The sequence below is a fragment of the Jaculus jaculus genome, chromosome 9, assembly GCF_020740685.1.
Source record: "Jaculus jaculus isolate mJacJac1 chromosome 9, mJacJac1.mat.Y.cur, whole genome shotgun sequence".
Lineage (NCBI taxonomy): Eukaryota > Metazoa > Chordata > Mammalia > Rodentia > Dipodidae > Jaculus > Jaculus jaculus.
Genome location: NC_059110.1, coordinates 51,773,259 through 51,791,043, shown reverse-complemented (window position 1 = coordinate 51,791,043; position 17,785 = coordinate 51,773,259). Strand labels below are relative to the sequence as shown.

The 17,785-nt window shown below is 39.7% G+C and overlaps 1 protein-coding gene across 1 annotated transcript in view; it reads right to left on the bottom strand.

Moving 5' to 3' along the window:
• Ros1 (ROS proto-oncogene 1, receptor tyrosine kinase) overlaps positions 1–17,785 on the bottom strand; it is a 255,231-nt gene that overhangs the window by 195,844 nt on the left and 41,602 nt on the right. Inside the window, exons 5-9 of the mRNA XM_004651359.3 lie at positions 17,364–17,424; positions 12,800–12,948; positions 9,450–9,588; positions 4,600–4,801; positions 3,396–3,472 (exon numbers count right to left, since the gene is read on the bottom strand). Coding sequence (XP_004651416.2) covers positions 3,396–3,472; positions 4,600–4,801; positions 9,450–9,588; positions 12,800–12,948; positions 17,364–17,424 — 628 coding nt within the window. The remainder of the gene's footprint in view (positions 1–3,395; positions 3,473–4,599; positions 4,802–9,449; positions 9,589–12,799; positions 12,949–17,363; positions 17,425–17,785) is intronic.

The window sequence follows — 17,785 nt, the reverse complement described above, 5'->3', positions numbered from 1 at the left end:
GCAAGGTTTCCCAAAACAATGACAGACTTCTATCAGAGTACTTGATGACCCACCAAAGGCCAGTGGTAAGACCCTATTGCTGAAGACTCCATACGCAGGTGACACGTAAAATGGAATGGCATGGCTGGAAGCCAGGAGAGAGTCAGTCCCCAGACAGTCAGCCTGTCTAGTGCCAGAAGCTGCTACATGGGCAACTGGGGGAAATGACCAATATCATTGTCTAACCTAATTAGCAACAAATAACCTGATGTGATGCCCACACAAGTGCAATAGTGGCACAAAGCCATGGTGGGGAACCAACTGCTCTTTGTTTTGTTTTTTGTTTTGTTTTGTTTTTTTTTTTTTTTTTGGTTTTTCGAGGTAGGGTCTCACTCTGGTCTAGGCTGACCTGGAATTAACTCTGTCATCTCAGGGTGGCCTTGAACTCATGGAAATCCTCCTACCTCTGCCTCCCGAGTGCTGAGATTAAAGGTGTGCACCACCACGCCCGGCCCAACTGCTCTTGATTTGGCTAACTGATCCCCTCAGTGGTAGGAGACCCATAGCTGGAAATGGGGAAAAAATCCAAACCATACCCAAAAATAAGCCCACTCTCCAATATCAAGCTACCATGAATCATGGGGTACAAGAGGGCCTACACCTATCAAACTCTCTATGAAGAAAGTAATTGTTATCTCAATTTTCTGGGTGCTAACTTACTCTCTGTTGGAGAATCTGCTTCTCTTTTTCAGATAGATGCAGATCCCAAGGAGAGAGCTGCCCCAACATACCTCAAAAGGGGCCCGACTGAAACTAAGGATAATTGGCGAAACAAGCAAGGGTAATGTTTTCCTGATGAACTGGATACCAGCACAAAGGGGAAGGAGACCAACACAGAGAAAAATTAACTCCTACCAAATCAGAGAGCCAGAGCCTCAGAGGCCCCCAACACCTCAGCACTGAAGCAGACCTAAAATGAACCCAACATGGCTCAGGGAAATTTTGCAGAAGAGGGGTGGAAAGAATGTCAGTGTCACATGTTGGGTCAGGATATGCAGAGACATTTATCATACCAATAACTGTGGGCTAACTCCACAATGTACGACCCATTTACATCAACAAGGAGAGTCCAATGGGAGGGGGTAGATCATGGATGAGCCTAAACAATGATACCAAACTGCCTGTATTTGCTGAAAAGAAAACTAATAAATTATTTTTTTTTAAAAAAAAAAAAAAAGGACAACTCATTATACCCAGACATGAGAATTTTCTTTGTGGAAGTAGTTCAGCCCCAACCACAATAAGTTGCTACATAACACATAGACAAACTTTAGTTATCCTTCCTGCCCTCAACTTAACTCCATTTTTACAAGGAAAAAAAAAATCTTAGATTAATTATATTTGAGAGCTTCAGAACTCTGTCCTGTTCAATTGAAGAATAATCCAGGACTCATGGGTAATTAATCACTCTAGGACAATAAATGAATGATAGGAAATAATCATATCATTAACCCTGGTCTATTTTGAACTTGCCCTTTGGTCATGTTTCTTGTATAGCAAGAGTACATCTTCTGGGCTGGAGAGATGGCTTAGCGGTTAAGTGCTTGCCTGTGAAGCTTAGGACCCTGGTTCGAGTCTCGGTTCCCCAGGTCCCATGTTAGCCAGATGCACAAGGGGGCGCACACGTCTGGAGTTCGTTTGCAGAGGCTGGAAGCCCTGGTGCACCCATTCTCTCTCTCTCCCTCTATATGTCTTTCTCTCTGTGTCTGTCGCTCTCAAATAAATAAATAAATAAAAATTAAAAAAAAAAAAAGAATACATCTTCTTTTGTAGAGTCTAAGAACAGCCAAAAGAAACTAAAGGCTGATGATAGAGGACATTCAATATCCAGTGGCATAGGTGTGCTGATTAAGATACTCATGGTTGGGCTGGAGAGATGTCTTAGCAGTTAAGCGCTCGCCTGTGAAGCCTATGGACCCCGGTTCGAGGCTCGGTTCCCCAGGTCCCACGTTAGCCAGATGCACAAGGGGGTGCATGCATCTGGATTTCGTTTGCAATGGCTGGAAGCCCTGGCGCGCCCATTCTCTCTCTCTCCCTCTATCTGTCTTTCTCTCTGTGTCTGTCACTCTCAAATAAATAAATAAAAAATGAACAAAAAATTTAAAAAAAAGAAGATACTCATGGTCAAGTTAGCAAATGGAGTTCTGATGAAAGTAGAAAATAGACTTCTAGAATTCTGAACCCTTAAGTTATTCAAGACTCTTTATTACAAGTTTCCCTTCCCCCGGCCCCCAAAATACCCAGGGCTTCTTACAAAGCATTTTCACTTTTGAATTGACTGTTGTGTACCATCCAGTTGTATTAAATCACTCAAGGCAATTGTTAAAGTACTACAACCAAAAAAAGGCAAATTACAAAAAGTAATAATTTGATAGGCAATATTCAAATAGTAAAAATGTAAATTATTTAAGTCAAGTTATACTCATAAAAAATAAAGAATTTGGAAGAAAAAAAGTCTGATGTGACTTAGCATGGCAATACACAATGTCAAAATGTCAAATTAGGGTTATTGGGGGCCTGGAGAAATTGCTCAGTGGTCAAATGCACTTGCTTATAAAACCTGATGGCACTGGTTCAATTCCCCTATAATCATGAAGTAGTCCATTCCTCTCTCTGATATTCTCTCTTTCTCTTTGCTTTCAAATAAATAAAATATTTACTAAAATAAAAAGCTCTATGATTTAAAAAAAATCAGGATTAGGACTTGTAAGTCCCAAATATAAGTCACCAAATCTAATAATTTAACTGAAACCAAGGATTATTTTGAGCCATCTTTTAAATCCTTAAAGTTTTTATTCCATTTTTTAAATCTTAAAATTATAATGTGAAAAATTTCAATCTGACATTATTTCTATTTATTAAATACTTAGCATTACTTAAAGCTGGATAATGTGGTTTGCACCTTTAATTACAGCACTAGGAAAGCTGAGATAGGATGTCAGCCATGAATTCAAGACCATTCCGGACTAGTATGAGACCCTCCCTCAAAAAAAAAAAAAAAAAATTAGAGTCACTTAAAGTTGGAAATTTATCAAGGATGACAAAAAATAGCGTGCATTGGGGCAAGGATCTTCAGGTCTACTAAGTAAGCCTGACCCTTCCCCAGCCACCTATTTTTCTTGTGTAACAAAAAAAACAACCAAGCCTGGAGAGATAGCTCCATGGCTAAAGGAGTTTGCTTGCAAATCCTATCAGCCCCAGTTCACTTCCCCAGTGCCTATGTAAAGCCAAATACTCAGACTGGTATATATGTCTGGAGTATGCAGTGGCAGAAGGTCCTGGCATTCCCAGTCATCCTCTCTCTCTCTCTCCCCCTCTCTCTCAAAATATTTTAAGAAAGTAATCCTAGTCCATACCTGCTGTGGATGGAGTGGTAATTCCAGATACTGCTTCTGGACCCTCACCACCTTCATTTACTGCTGCAACAGAAAACCTATTCCAAAAACAATTTGGAGGTCTGTTTTACATCACATGGTGTGAACATGAGATAAATATAGGAGCAAGACATTTCTTTTTAAAGGGCACAGTGGCTTTACATATATCTAGTTACTTGGTGCCCCTGCTCAGCATTAAAATGACCATCGAGGGCTGGAGAGATGGCTTAGTGGTTAAGCGCTTGCCTGTGAAGCCTAAGGACCCAGGTTCGAGGCTCGGTTCCCCAGATCCCACGTTAGCCAGATGCACAAGGGGGCGCAAGCGTCTGGAGTTCGTTTGCAGTGGCTGGAAGCCCTGGCGCGCCCATTCTCTCTCTCTCCCTCTATCTGTCTTTCTCTCTGTGTCTGTCGCTCTCAAATAAATAAATAAACAAAAAATATATTTTAAAAAAAATAAATAAAATAAAATAAAATGACTATCGAACACATCCTTGTTTGCATTCTGTAGAGAGGAGTTCAGGGTCTCTGCAGTCAAAAGCTGAATTCTGCTATTTGCATGACTCCCATGACCCAAATTTAAAGAGATCTTAGTAAATGTCAACGAAGCTAGCAATAATAAAATGGTTAATAAAAAGAACACCACTAACAGAATTTTATGCCCTTAATTTTTTTTCATGCTGAATTAAATAAACAAATTAGATTCACAATGCTTCTATCTTTAGTAGCTTATATTTAAAAAAATCCTTGCGGGCTAAAGAGATGGCTTAGCAGTTAAGCACTTGCCTGTGAAGCCTAAGAACCCTGGTTCGAGGCTCGATTCCCCAGGACCCATGTTAGCCAGATGCACAAAGGGACGCATGCATCTGAAGTTCATTGGCAGTGGCAGGAGGCCCTGGCACACCCATTCTCTCTCTTTCTCTCTGTCTCTTTCTCTCTCTGTCACTCTCAAATAAATAAAAGTAATAAATAAAAAAAAGATCCTTGCAACAAACTGAAAACACTTTGGCTTAGGAATGTGTAATCTAATATATATACAAACTTGAAAAATAGGTACAACTTCAACCAACATCATGGACTCAGTGGCACTTTTTTAAACACACGTAACCTGTTTTTAGCCATATTGCTTAAGCAAATGTCATGCTAAAGTCATGGCGGCTACATTTTCTTTTGTGCCTCAAACTCTTACCTGTAGGTAGTGTTTGGGAGCGTGGAATAAAACTGGAAACTGGTTCTCTGTGTCCCTGAATGTAATTTTTGGTTTTTACTAATCAGCCTTAAATTATAACCCAAAATAGGTCCACCTTGGAATTGTGGTGGAACCCAACTGACTTCTACAGTGTTAGGGCTTGAGCTTTCAATATTACTAATGGAAGGAGCAGTTTCTGGAACTGAAAGAGAGAATGGCATAGTCCATGTTAAAATGTACAGATTTTGGAGTTCTTAGAATAAGATAACAAAAAGAATCTTCATTTTTGAAAGGTTAACATAAATGAAATATTTTGACTAATATTCAAAATGTGATAAAATGATGGTGGTTAGAAGTTGTAAGCTGCAATCCTCGGTCTATCAATTGTACCAGTTAAGTTCCAAAGTTTTCTGAGACTCTTAATTTTTTTTTTAATTTCTGATACATAAAATAGAACTAAATGTTGGAGTAAAAATAGTATAAATATTCTAGACAAAGAATCACAACAACCTTAGAGACCTAAGTGAATTGAATCCTGTGTGAGAAACAGATCTAGCAAACAAAAATTTGAACAAATGAGAGTTAATGATTAACCTGAGCTGAGTCCTGAGTCTTGTAACTCACTGTGGTCTGTCTAGTTCCACAGCTAGATATGGCTTCAGATAAGCCACATTAGAATCATCTGCTTCATTTTTGTAGTCATAAGCTCTGATACCAGTATGTACCATCTTGACTACTCCCACAGGTACCCTGGGAACACAGCAGCATCCAACTCTGGCACTGGATGAAAGGCACATGAATTAACTTAAGCCTTTATTGACAGACTTTAGATACTACCAGTATGGCTTCTATCCATGTCTCCACTTGCTAGGCATACCTTAGTCCCCTGAAACTGAGAGGATGGCACAGTTAGAGTAACTGGTCCTCTGAAGGTAAAAAGGGCAGGAAAATTTGCACTTGCTAGAAATCAAAGATGATCTAACTTCCTATCTCTTGCCTAGTTCCTTAGACATGTTTTTACATAAACAATCAGGACCCCCTCCTGAGAGGAAGTTCTTTCATGGGATTTAAATATTGTCATTGGTCAAGTTCAACCCTTGGAATTTGGTGTCAGGGCTAACCTCTTCCTGAGAACCCCTAGCCTAACCAAGGAGCTATCACTCTGGTTCACCTGACCTGGAAGACAGCCCAGCCCCACTAAAAGGTTATACAGATCTTTGCAAGCAGAGGGCAGGCTTGAGAACTTCTAGCTGTGGGTGAGTTTTTTCCCCCACTGGGCCTGGAATGGCTTGGCTCAAGCCTAGGCTCAGGCCCAGCAGGGAGAGTCCCCTAGCCCTTGTTCTCCACATGGGCTCATTATTCCCTTCCAGCTCCCTACATGGCAGGAACTCCTTGAACTTTATTTTCTCTTTTCTTTCCATGCTTTTTTTCCAGGCCCTCCATCTCTAGCCACATGGGTACATTTCCTTGGCTCTGTACTTCTCTCAATAAATATATAATTTAATAATTATTCTTCTTAGTCTTCTTTTTATTCAATTTCTTGACTAAAATTAGAAACAAACTTGGGGTTTGCAGTTCAAGGACTTTCCTGGACCCTTAGCACTCCCCCCCCCCCCCCGCCCAGCATTACAAAACCATTCTTTATCTCCTCTTTACATAGAAAGGCATACTTCAACATCACTTTACTCTTGAATAGACTTCTCTCTTTCTCTCAACACTTTTGACGCACACTGGCTGACTGAAGCCAGGAGAAATGAGACAATGTAGCCTTTACACTGGGTATCTTTTGAAGCTGCCCCTCAGCCTTCTCTAATGCAATCCCAACCTAATCTTTGATAAGCATAAACATCTTTGTGTTGTCCCTGGTCTCCATATGATCAGCCATTGTTGTAAATAGGAAAAAAGGAAACACTTTCGCTGAATTAGGTTCAGATATCAAAACCTTAATTTATTAGGGTCAACACCAGAATGATCTACTACACTGCAAGTGAATTTAAAGCCACCTACATGGTAAGATAGAATCATTATCCATATATCTCACAAGAAAATCTTCCTTGGAAGCTGTGGTGGTTTGAGTCAGGTGTCCACCATAAACTTAGGCATTCTGGATGTTAGGTTCCCCAGCTGATGGAAATTGTAAATTAATGCTTCCTGGAGGCAATTTTGTTGGGGGCATGCTGATGGGTAGTATAGCCAATTTCCCCTTGCCAGTGTCTGACACACTCTCCTGTTGCTACTGTCCACCTTATGTTAGCCAGGGGGTGATGTCCACCCTCTGCTCATGCCATCACTTTCCCTGCCATCATGGGGCTTCCCCTTCAAGCCTGTAAGCCAAAATAAACCTCTTTTTCCCTACAAGCTGCTCTTGGTTGGGTGATTTCTACCAGCAATGCAAACCTGACTGCAACAGTAAAGTGGTACTGAGGAGTGGGATTGCTGCTAGACACCTGACTGTGTGGTTTTGGCCTTTTGGAGCTGATTTTCAAGATGAATGTGGAAGGATTTGAAACCTTGGCCTAAGAGATGCCTTGCAGTGCTATAAATACAGCTCAATGGACTATTATGGTCAGAGTTGAAAGACCTGAATGCAGTAAAAACTATGGACTGTGAGATTTGGCTTATGAGGATAAGAGAGAGCTTTTCCTGGGCTGGGCTAGCAGTTTGTGTGGGAAGCTTGCTGTTATGCCCATGTCCTGAGAAGTTGTGCAGGGTTGCTTTGCATAGAAATGAACTGGTGTGAGCAGAGGGATATGGCACAGAAAGAAAAATCATTGGGTGAACTGCTTGCTGCCCATTCAGCTGTAATTGTGAGATTACAACCTTTGAGATTGGACCAGCTGACCTGCACGGGGGCAACAGGAAAAATGTCCACTCTTTGGAAGGGGCCTGAGTGCTCAAGGAGTGTCCTGTTTTTCAAAGTGTGCTTCATTCCCCCATGGATTAACAAATTGGCACCCTACCTGGTATTGTGAAGTATAAGAAATGCAGGAAAGAGAGGGTCATTGAGTTTTCAATGTGGTCTTGTGTTTTGGAAATGGCCATGGGCAGTGTGAAGCAGATTTGCTGGATGCCTGCATGGAGACCCCATGGGGCTGTGAGGATGAACCGTGGATTGCAGTAGAGACCCAGTGGAGATGCCAGGACCATGACATGGTTGCTAAGGAAAGCTGCCGGCCCTATGAAATTTTCCAGGACTGTGAGTAGCCTAGCTGGAGGGGTGGAATTGGAATGCCAAGACCGTGTTGCAAACTCAATGACCCTCCTTTTCCTGCATTTCTTATACACCACAATACCAGGTAGGGTGCCAATTTGTTAATCCATGGGGGAATAAAGCAGACTTGAAGAACAGGACACTCCTTCAGCACGCAGGCCCCTTTCAAAGAGTCTACATTCTTCATGTTGCCCCAGTGCAGGTCAGCTGGCCCTGTCTCAAAGGTTGTAATCTCTCAATTACAGCTGAATGGGCAGCAGTTCACCCAAAGATGTTTTTTTTTTTTTTTCTGTGCCATATCTCTCTGCTCATACCAGTGCATTTCTACACAATGCAACCTGCACAACTTCTCAGTACATGGGCACAAAAGCAACTTTCCATAAAACTGCTAGCCCAGTCCAGTCAAAGCTCTTTCTCACCCTCATAAGCCAAACCTCACAGTCCATGGTTCTTACTGCATTCAGATCTTTCAACTCTGACCAGAACAGTCCATCAAGTTGTACTTACAACACTGCAAGGCATCTCTTAGGCCAAGGCTATAAATCCTTCCACGTTCCTCTTGAAAATCAGCTCCAAAAGGCCAAAGCCACATAGTCAGGTGTCTAGCACCAATCCTACTTCTCTGTACAAACATTACTGTTGTAGTCAGGTTTGCATTGCTGGTAGAAATCACCCAACAAAGAGCAGCTTGTGGGCAAAAAAGGTTCATTTTGGCTTGCAGACTCAAGGGGAAGCTCAATGATGTCAAGGGATAATGACAGCATGAACAGAGAGTGGACATCACCACCTTACCGACAGCAGGTGGACAATAGCAACAGGAGAGTGTGCCAAACACTAGCAAGGGGAAGCTGCCTATAACGCCCACAAGCCCGCCCCCAACAACACACTGCCTTCAGGAGTCATTAATTCCCCAAATCTCCATTAGCTGGGAACCTAGTATTCAAACACCTGAATCAAACCACCACATCTGGTTTACTGCCATAACCATCTACCAAATCTCCCTGTTTCTTCCCCTACTCCACAGTTCATGTTCCATATAGAGTCCAAGTGATCCATTTAACATGAATAACAGATCATATCAGGTCATGAGGCTCCTCTACTCAAGCCCCTGCAGTGAGGCTCCTTCTGGTCTTTACAAAGTGCCCCCCACCTTGACTTTATCTGCTACTCTTCATATCCTTCATTCTGTTCCAGGTACTCTTGTCCACCTGGTTGTTCCTTGGATAGGCCAAGGATGCTCTTGTGTTAGGGCCTTTTCATGGTCATCTCTCTGTGTGGAATGACTTATTCAACTTCACCCTACCAGCTACACAAAGTGTCTTTTGACCACTTTATTTCTACTGTAGCCAGCCTCTCCTGCCTCCCAACTTCCCATTTTCAATCCCCTAAAGCACACATGATGTTCAAAATGATAACTTAACCATAGTACCCTACCTCATGCCATTTATAATACATTCAGCTTCATGACAGCAGAGGTTATTGTTTTGATCACTGAGGAATTATGAACGTTACCTGACACACAATTAACTACTCAATTATTAAATGTAATAACAAATGGATTTATTTCATTGTTTAAAACAAAATATATTAAACCAAAACTTTGGAATAATGTTCTTATTTCATAAACAATATGCCATACCTCCATAAGGATGAGTCCTGTAAGTGCGACTTGGAGGAGAATAAAGCTGCAGTTGGGCTCTGAAGATCCAAACCACTCGAAAAACATATTCAGTGAAAGGATGCAGGGGCTTTACCACATATAAGAGCTTGGACATGGTCTAGATCCATGAGAGATCAATAATCAGCAGTTATTGAATTACCATAACTCAATGTGACACAATAGTGCAGGTGCATGGGCCTTTGAAGATAGGGCTACTATATCCTGCTGAACTAGGTGAAACTGTGTCCTGGAGCTAAGACTTGAAATATACAGACTTTCGTTGACAGAATTCACACAGTAATCCATGACTTCTTCAAAATGGCAAAATGAAGGATTCAGTTATTGGACACTTACCTCAAGGATTTGCTTAGATTTTCTTATGAGAATAGGTTTATTGTATTAAGGCCATTTTTTTTCTGAACCTTTTCCTCAAAGATAATCCTAAACAGCATTTGTGAATTAAAGCAAACCTTTCTGAGAATCTTCCTCTCGCCCTTCATCATGTTGGGATCACTTTAAGAGGGAAGGGGCAGGCAATGATCAATAGAATGAATAGCTTTATGATGCTATGCTGAAAAACTTGCAAATATAGCAAATAATGCATTTTTCTCATAAAATAAAAGGTTTACAGAGTAGTAGAGATTAAAGTTCACCTAATTCAAACACTGGGCTTAAATCTTCATAGAATGTATTAATGCCTATAAGTAGTCACTTTATCTGCAGTGGAAGTCTGAAACCCAGATAGTCCCAAACACACTATATTGACAGTTGCACTGAAAACCTTAATAGAAGCAATTGTGTATCTACCACATAGGCAGCATGTACAATATGAATACACAACATGAAAACATGATTCATTTTCCAGTGAGATGAAGCAGGGTGGCCCGTGATTCCATCATGCTACTCAGTATCACAGGCAAGGCTGGGTAGATAGCTCAGTCAGAAAGTGCTTGCCTCACAAGTATAAAATAAGGACCTGTGTTTTGTCTTGAGCACATATATTAAAAGTGCCAGAAATGTTGGTATGCGCCTGTAATCTCAGTGTTGAAGAGTAAGAAAGAAGGATCTCTTAAGTTTGCTAGTCAGTCAGTCTAGCCTAATTGGTGAGCTCCAGGACACTGAGACATCCTATATTAAAGGAAGTACATTGTGTTCCTAAAGTTGTCACCTGAGATTGTCCTTTGGCCTCCACATACATGTGCCCTCAGTACATATCCACCACCACACATTATCAACATACACACACACATCTACACACATATATTTAAAAAGAATGACATTTAATCTAAAACATGAGTTATTTTTGAGAGAGTTTCATTTTATAGTTCAAGCTATACTTGCTATGTAGCTCAGGCTGGCCTTGAACTCACAATCGTCCTGCCACAATCTTCCAAGTACTGAAATTACACATTGTGTCACCACACCTGACTTAAGTTGTTTATTTCTGAAACTTTCCATTTAATATTTTTGGAACATACTTGAGCCCAGGTAATTGAAACTGTAGAACCCTAAACCAGAAGTAAGGGAGACTACTATAATTACACATGATTTTTTTTCCAGTGTTTTAATTTTTATTTATTTATTTTTTTCTCAATTTTTATTAACATTTTCCATGATTATAAAAAATATCCCATGGTGCTGTTTTCCTGATGAACCAGATACCAGCACAAGGGGGAAGGAGACCAACACAGAGAAAAATTAACTCCTACCAAATCAGAGAGCCAGAGCCTCAGAGGCCCCCAACACCTCATCACTGAAGCAGACCAAAAACGAACCCAACATGGCTCAGGGAAATTTTGTGGAAGAGGGGGTGGAAAGGCTGTCAGAGCCACATGTAGGGTCATGATATGCAGAGACATTTATCATACCAATAGCTGTGGGCTTACTCCATAATGCACGACCCATATACCTCAACAAGGAGGGGCCAATGGGGAGGGGTAGGTCATGGATGAGCCTAATAATGGTGCCAAACTGACTGTATTTGCTGAATACAAAACTAATTTAAAAAAATAATAAAATAAAATTAAAAAAAGAAAAAAATATCCCATGGTAATACCCTCCCCATCCCCAACTTTCCCCTTTGAGATTCCATTCTCCATCATATCTCCTCCCCATCTCAATCATTCCACTTACATATATACAATACCAGCCTATTAAGTACGCTCCTCCCTTCCTTTCTCTTCCCTTTGTATCTCCTTTTTAACTTACTGGCCTCAGCTACTGAGTGTTTTCCTTCTTACACAGAAGCCCAATCATCTGTAGCTAGGAATCCACATATGAGGGATAACACGTGGCACTTGGCTTTCTGGGCCTGGGTTACCTCACTTAGTTTAATCCTTTCCAGATCCATCCATTTTTCTGCAAATTTCATAACTTCATTTTTCTTTACCACTGAGTAGAACTCCATTGTATAAATGTGCCATATCTTCATTATCCACTCATCAGTTGAGGGACATCCAGGCTAGTTTCATTTCCCAGCTATTATAAATTGAGCAGCAATAAACATGGTTGAGCACATACTTCTAAGGAAATGAGATGAGCCCTTAGGATATATGCCTAGGAGTGCTATAGCTGGGTCATATGGTAGATCAATCTTTCACTGATTTAGGAACCTCCACACTGATTTCCACAATGGCTGGACCAGATTGCATTCCCACCAGCAGTGTAGAAGGGTTCCTTTTTTTCCACATCTCTGCCAACATTTATGATCATTTGTTTTCATGATGGTAGCCAATCTGACAGAGTGAGATGGAATCTCAATGTAATTTTAATCTGCATTTCCCTGATGACTAGTGACGTAGAACCTTTTTTTAGATGCTTATATGCTATTCATATTTCTTCCTTTGAGAACTCTCTATTTAGCTCCATAGTCCATTTTTTGATTGGCTTGTTTGATTTCTTATTATTTAACTTTTTGAGTTCTTTTATATCCTAGATATTAATCCTCTATCAGATATATAGCTAGCGAAGATTGTTTTCCCATTCTGTAGGTTGCCTCTTTGCTTTATTCACAGTGTCCTTTGCAGTGCAAATTCTTTGTAATTTCATGAGGTCCCAGTGGTTAATCTTATACATGATATATTTGAACTTTGAATAAGTCAGGAAAGAAAAGTATTTAGATAAGAAGATAGCTTGAAAAAAAAAAAAAAAAACAGGCATGGTGGTACAAGCCTTTAATACCAGCACTTGGGAGGCAGAGGTAGGAGGATCACCTTGATTTCAAGGATACCCTACGAATACTTAGTGAATTCCAGGTCAGTCTGGGCTAGAGTGAGACCGTACCTTGTAAACCAAAACCAAAACAAAAAATATAAGGTAGCTTTGCATACCTCAGTATAAGTCCAGCTTCCTTGAAGTTGTACATATTTCCACTGAATTATGTATTTTACTCCAGAGATATTAGCAGATTTCCATCGTAATGTCACACTGTGGCTTCCAATAGAAGAAGCAACGGGTGCTGTAGGAAGTTCTATGCTTCCTAGAGAAAGAAAAACATCTTCTCAATCACTATGCACTCCTGTCCATTAAAGCAGAAGAGAATGTAACTGTTTCATTCAGATCCTCACCTTTTCTGCTAATCACTTACCTGTGCAAAAAACAATACAAAGGGAGGGAATTACCATGGGATATTTTTTTTATAATCATGGAAAATGTTAAGAAAATTCAAAAAATAAATAAATAAAATAAATTTAAAAAAACAATACAAATGTCCAAACTAATCTTTCTTTTTTTATTGTAGGCAGACAACATGGAATATTCTGAAACTAACCAGTCTTACCTTCTATTAATGAGGGGTTAGGGATTTAACTTAGTGGATGAGCACTTGCCTAACAAGGGCAAGGCCCTGGGTTCGGGCCTCAACACAAAAAAGGGGAAGGAACTACAAATCTATTAATGCAAAGGTGCTATTTTCAACCAATTATTTTTATATGTCCAATGTCATTGCCTTTATACCAATGGACCTTATAGTCTACTGTTTTTATTAAAGCATATTTCATGGTTTCTAAACATTAGAGACATTACAATTCATGGCATATATTTCATAGGTTCTACTAACCAGGCATGGTAGTAGGTGCTAGATTTCTGCCTGGTAAGTGCCACTGAGAAAAAATTATTTAATATTTTATATTTTCATAAAATTGTGATGAATTTGATGTTTCAGCTTTCATTTATAGAAAAAAGCACTACTCTGATTTGAGAGTGACAGATTGATAGTTAAATATAAGCCCCAGGACCTCACTCTCTCCCAGAAAGAAAATTGACACAATTCCTGTCACTACAGATAATAGGTAGAAATGCATTAATTAAAGTTTCTATTACATAATCCAGAAAAATCAAAGCCAATTTCATTGGAAAGTCCAGCCCACAGTAGTCTAGCATAACCTTTCTCCATTGACTGATGGTTCACTTGGGGTAATTGTAACTGCACAGTAAAAACAGAACTCTAACTTTTACCCCTTTTATTAGAAAACCTTCATCACCATATATTGATATTTACTACGGACATGTAGAAAAAATGACTAATGATGTCGCTGACAGCAAGTAGAGAAGGACAACCACGAAGGATCAGAGGTGATATACACTGAGAACAGAGCAGAGGAGCCAGAGTTATATAACGACAAGAAAAAGCAAGTTTCATAGCTAAATAACAGACAAACTCAAAGTGAAGCATAATAGGTTTATTTTTAAATATCACAGCAAAAGCAAGTCAAAGAAGAAACAAAGCTGGACTGAGTGGCAGACTATGTTCAATGCATGACAACATAGGTAAGCATGGGTAAGAAAAGGCACTGTAATCAGACAATTGAGTGGTACTTCCAGCTATATCTCTTACTATTTATATGGCCTCAAGCAAGTACTTAAATTTTTTGCTTCAATTTTCTCATCTGTTAAATGAGGTAATTATGTGATTTATATCTTGAAAAGAAAAGAAGCAGTATCTGTAAATTGAGATCTGTTCGTGACTCATAAATACTAAGTAAAAGTAGCTATTAGTATTTTAATGCATTGCTAGCAGTTATCATTTCCTATCATATTATGATGGTTTGAATAATATTTCTCCCATAAATTCATGTGCTCTGAATACTTTGTCCACAGCTGATGGCAATTTTGAAGGTGGAGCCTTGCTAGAGGAGGTATGTTTATGGGTGTGGGCTTATAGCCAGAACCTCTTTGCCAGAATTGTGTTCAGTCCCCTGCCGTTGCTTTCTATTTGCTGTGGCAGAGGTGATGTCCAACCTTTCATCATGTCATGCTTTCCCCTACCACCATAGAGCTTCCCCTAGAGACTGTAAGCAAAAACTTTCATTTTATCAGCTTCTTTTGATTGAGTGCTTCATCTGAGCAATGAGAAGGTACATACATACAGAAATGGAGCATCTAAAATCAAATAAGATCACAGATCTACAAATAAATAAATGAGGTAACATGTTAGAGACAGTCATAGTTAAGTATACTGGCAAAATGACTCATAACACCTTAAAGTTAAGGACTGTAAGTTCAAATGCCTTTATTTAGACTTGACTCATTTCATTTGTCAATGCTACCTAGACACTGAGCCATAGCTTATGAGAAGTGTAAATTAAGCATTGATTATACTTGTACTCTATAAAAATTACGTGACTACATTGGTAATATGATGTTATAAGAAAAAGATATCGGTCAAAGGTTGTCACTTTTTCATTTCTGGCATTCTTACTTCCTCATTGTCTTTCATGACTCTTTGCATGAAAAGAATTACCTAATAGTTCATTTACTAAGTGCTATTATTTAATAAGTGTATTCCTAACTACTTAGTAGATGCTAGAAGAAGTAGCACAATAGCAAGGTGTGGAGAATCAGGATTGTAATTCTAGGACTTGGGAGGCTGAGGCAGAAGGATAGCACTAAATTTGAGCCTACCTGGCTGCACAGTTCCAGTTCAGTCAGTCTACGCTACAGTCTCAAAACAAACAAACCAACAAAAACAATGCATAAACTGAAAAGCAATTATATATTTATTTCATCCTTAAATAAAAATTATTACATATTGCTGGGTATGGTGCCTCACACCTTCAATCCCAGCTCTCAAGAGACACAGGATGGAGAATCACTCTGGATTCAAGGCCTGCCTGGGACTAGAGTGAGTTCCGAGTCAGCCTAGGTTAGAGTAAGAGCCTTCCTGAAAATATATATATATATATATATATATATATATATATATATATATATATATATACACATGTATGTATATATATATATATGATATATTAATGGCATTGTTGTGCCCCTGAGGTATTGCACAACTTCTCCAGTCTTGTAATCTGATTAAGTGTCACATATCCTTACTTCCTGTCCCCTATTATATTGATTTGGTAAATGCTTGTTATACCAGAAATTACCAAAACTCTCAGCAGTAAACTATGACATCATGGGAGGGAATGTAACTTGTAGTGGGATGTACTGTTTATGCCATGAACTCTTCCTATGCAGCAAGTCCAGCAGTGTCCAACAAATGTGGACTATCTTTGTTTCCATGAGTACTGAAAATCTTCCATAGTTCCCCATGGGAGCAATGTGAAGCTCTGGGATATGTCCATGTATGATTTGGAAATCGCAAAATATAAAATTTGCCCATAGCCAGCTTTCATAACATAAAATGTAATATCACAACTCTTCTACAGAAATGTTAAGAGTTGTTTTTTGTTTCTTTTGTTTGTTTATGGGATGTTAAAGGGCAGAAGCTAATTGGAATAGTAAGCAACCCCTTCCTTCCAATTTCCATTAGACATGGAGATTAAGAAGCAGGCCTCTGAAATAAGAATGGCTGCTGAAGGAAGAGTCATCAGTCCCCCAGCCTGGAAAGACCTTTCTTGTTGGTGGAAACCCTACAGAATTTTGAACAAGACATCCAGGGTATAACTTATCAAAGCATTAGCCTTCAGAAACCACTGGACAATTACCACACTTGGCAAAGCCAATTAGCTACACCTAGCCTAGTCTGAAATTTATTCAAAATCTAACACTAAAAAACACACCTTCCATACATTCACAAATTCCTAGTGCCTTTTAGGTTATTTATTGAAAAACTGTTAGCTGAAGAATGTAGTACACATTAAATAAAATATGTTTATACTTTCAGCTCCTTAAAACAGTGACATTCCCTGACATAATATTTGCTCACAATGAACATTGCTCTCACTAAGATAAAAGTATTGGTAAGCCAGGTGTGGTGAAGCATGTAGCACTCAGCAGGCACAGGCAAGTGGATCATTCTAACTTCAAGGCCAGTATGGTCTACACTGTGACTTTCAGGTAAGTCAGTGCTACACAGGGAGGTACTGTCTCAAGAAGATAAAAATAATGGCACCTTCTGACTTTAAAGACAAAATCTGGTCCTAAATATTAATCAAGGCTGGGTGTGGTGGCTCATGCCTACAATCCCATCAGACTAAGAGAGATTGTGGTATAAGGATCACCATGAGTTAGGGGTCAGACTGGGCTACAGAGTGAGGTTTGCACTAGGGTGAGACCCTAACTAAAAAAGAAAAAAAAAAAGCAATCTTGTGCCATGTTTCCACTGTCTTGTTTAAAAGAGATGAATTTTCTTCACATATAAATGTTTTCCTTTTATGTGCCTTTTTTTATTTGTGGGAGGGATGTAGTTGTTGTTTGAGGCAGGATCTCACTCTGTAGTCCAGGCTTATCTGGAACTCACTGTATAGCTTAGGTTGGCCTTGAGCTCATGGCAATCCTCCTATCTCAGCCTCCAAAGTGCTGAGACTACAGGCATAAGCCACCATGACCATCTTTTATATAAACTTTTCATCCTATTATGCCATAGAAGTGAGGATATTTCCAAGTCATTTCGTTATCCTTTCCTAAGAGCATTGTCCTAATATAGTACTTCCTTACCCAGCATTTCCTCTTCATAGGCTCCCTCTGCAGAGCTGCAGCCTGCCTTACAGGATTCCCTCTGTGAAATATAGGTAAAACATTGAGTCAGCAGTCTTTGTACAGGTATTGAGGGAATAGCATATTACTAGTGTTCTAGCCTATATTAGCCTAGATGAAGTATAATCAATGTATCTATAAGAAATACATGAATACGGGCTGGAGAGATTGCTTAGTGGTTAAGCGCTTGTCTGTGAAGCCTAAAAACCCTGGTTCGAGCCTCAATTCTCCAGGACCATGTTAGCCAGATGCACAAGGGTGGGGCGCACGCTTCTGGAGTTCATTTGCAGTGGCTGGAGGCCCTGGTGCACCCATTCTCTCTCTCTCTCTCTCTCTCTCTCTCTCTCTCTCTCTCTCTCTCTCTCTCTCTTTCTCTCTCTGCC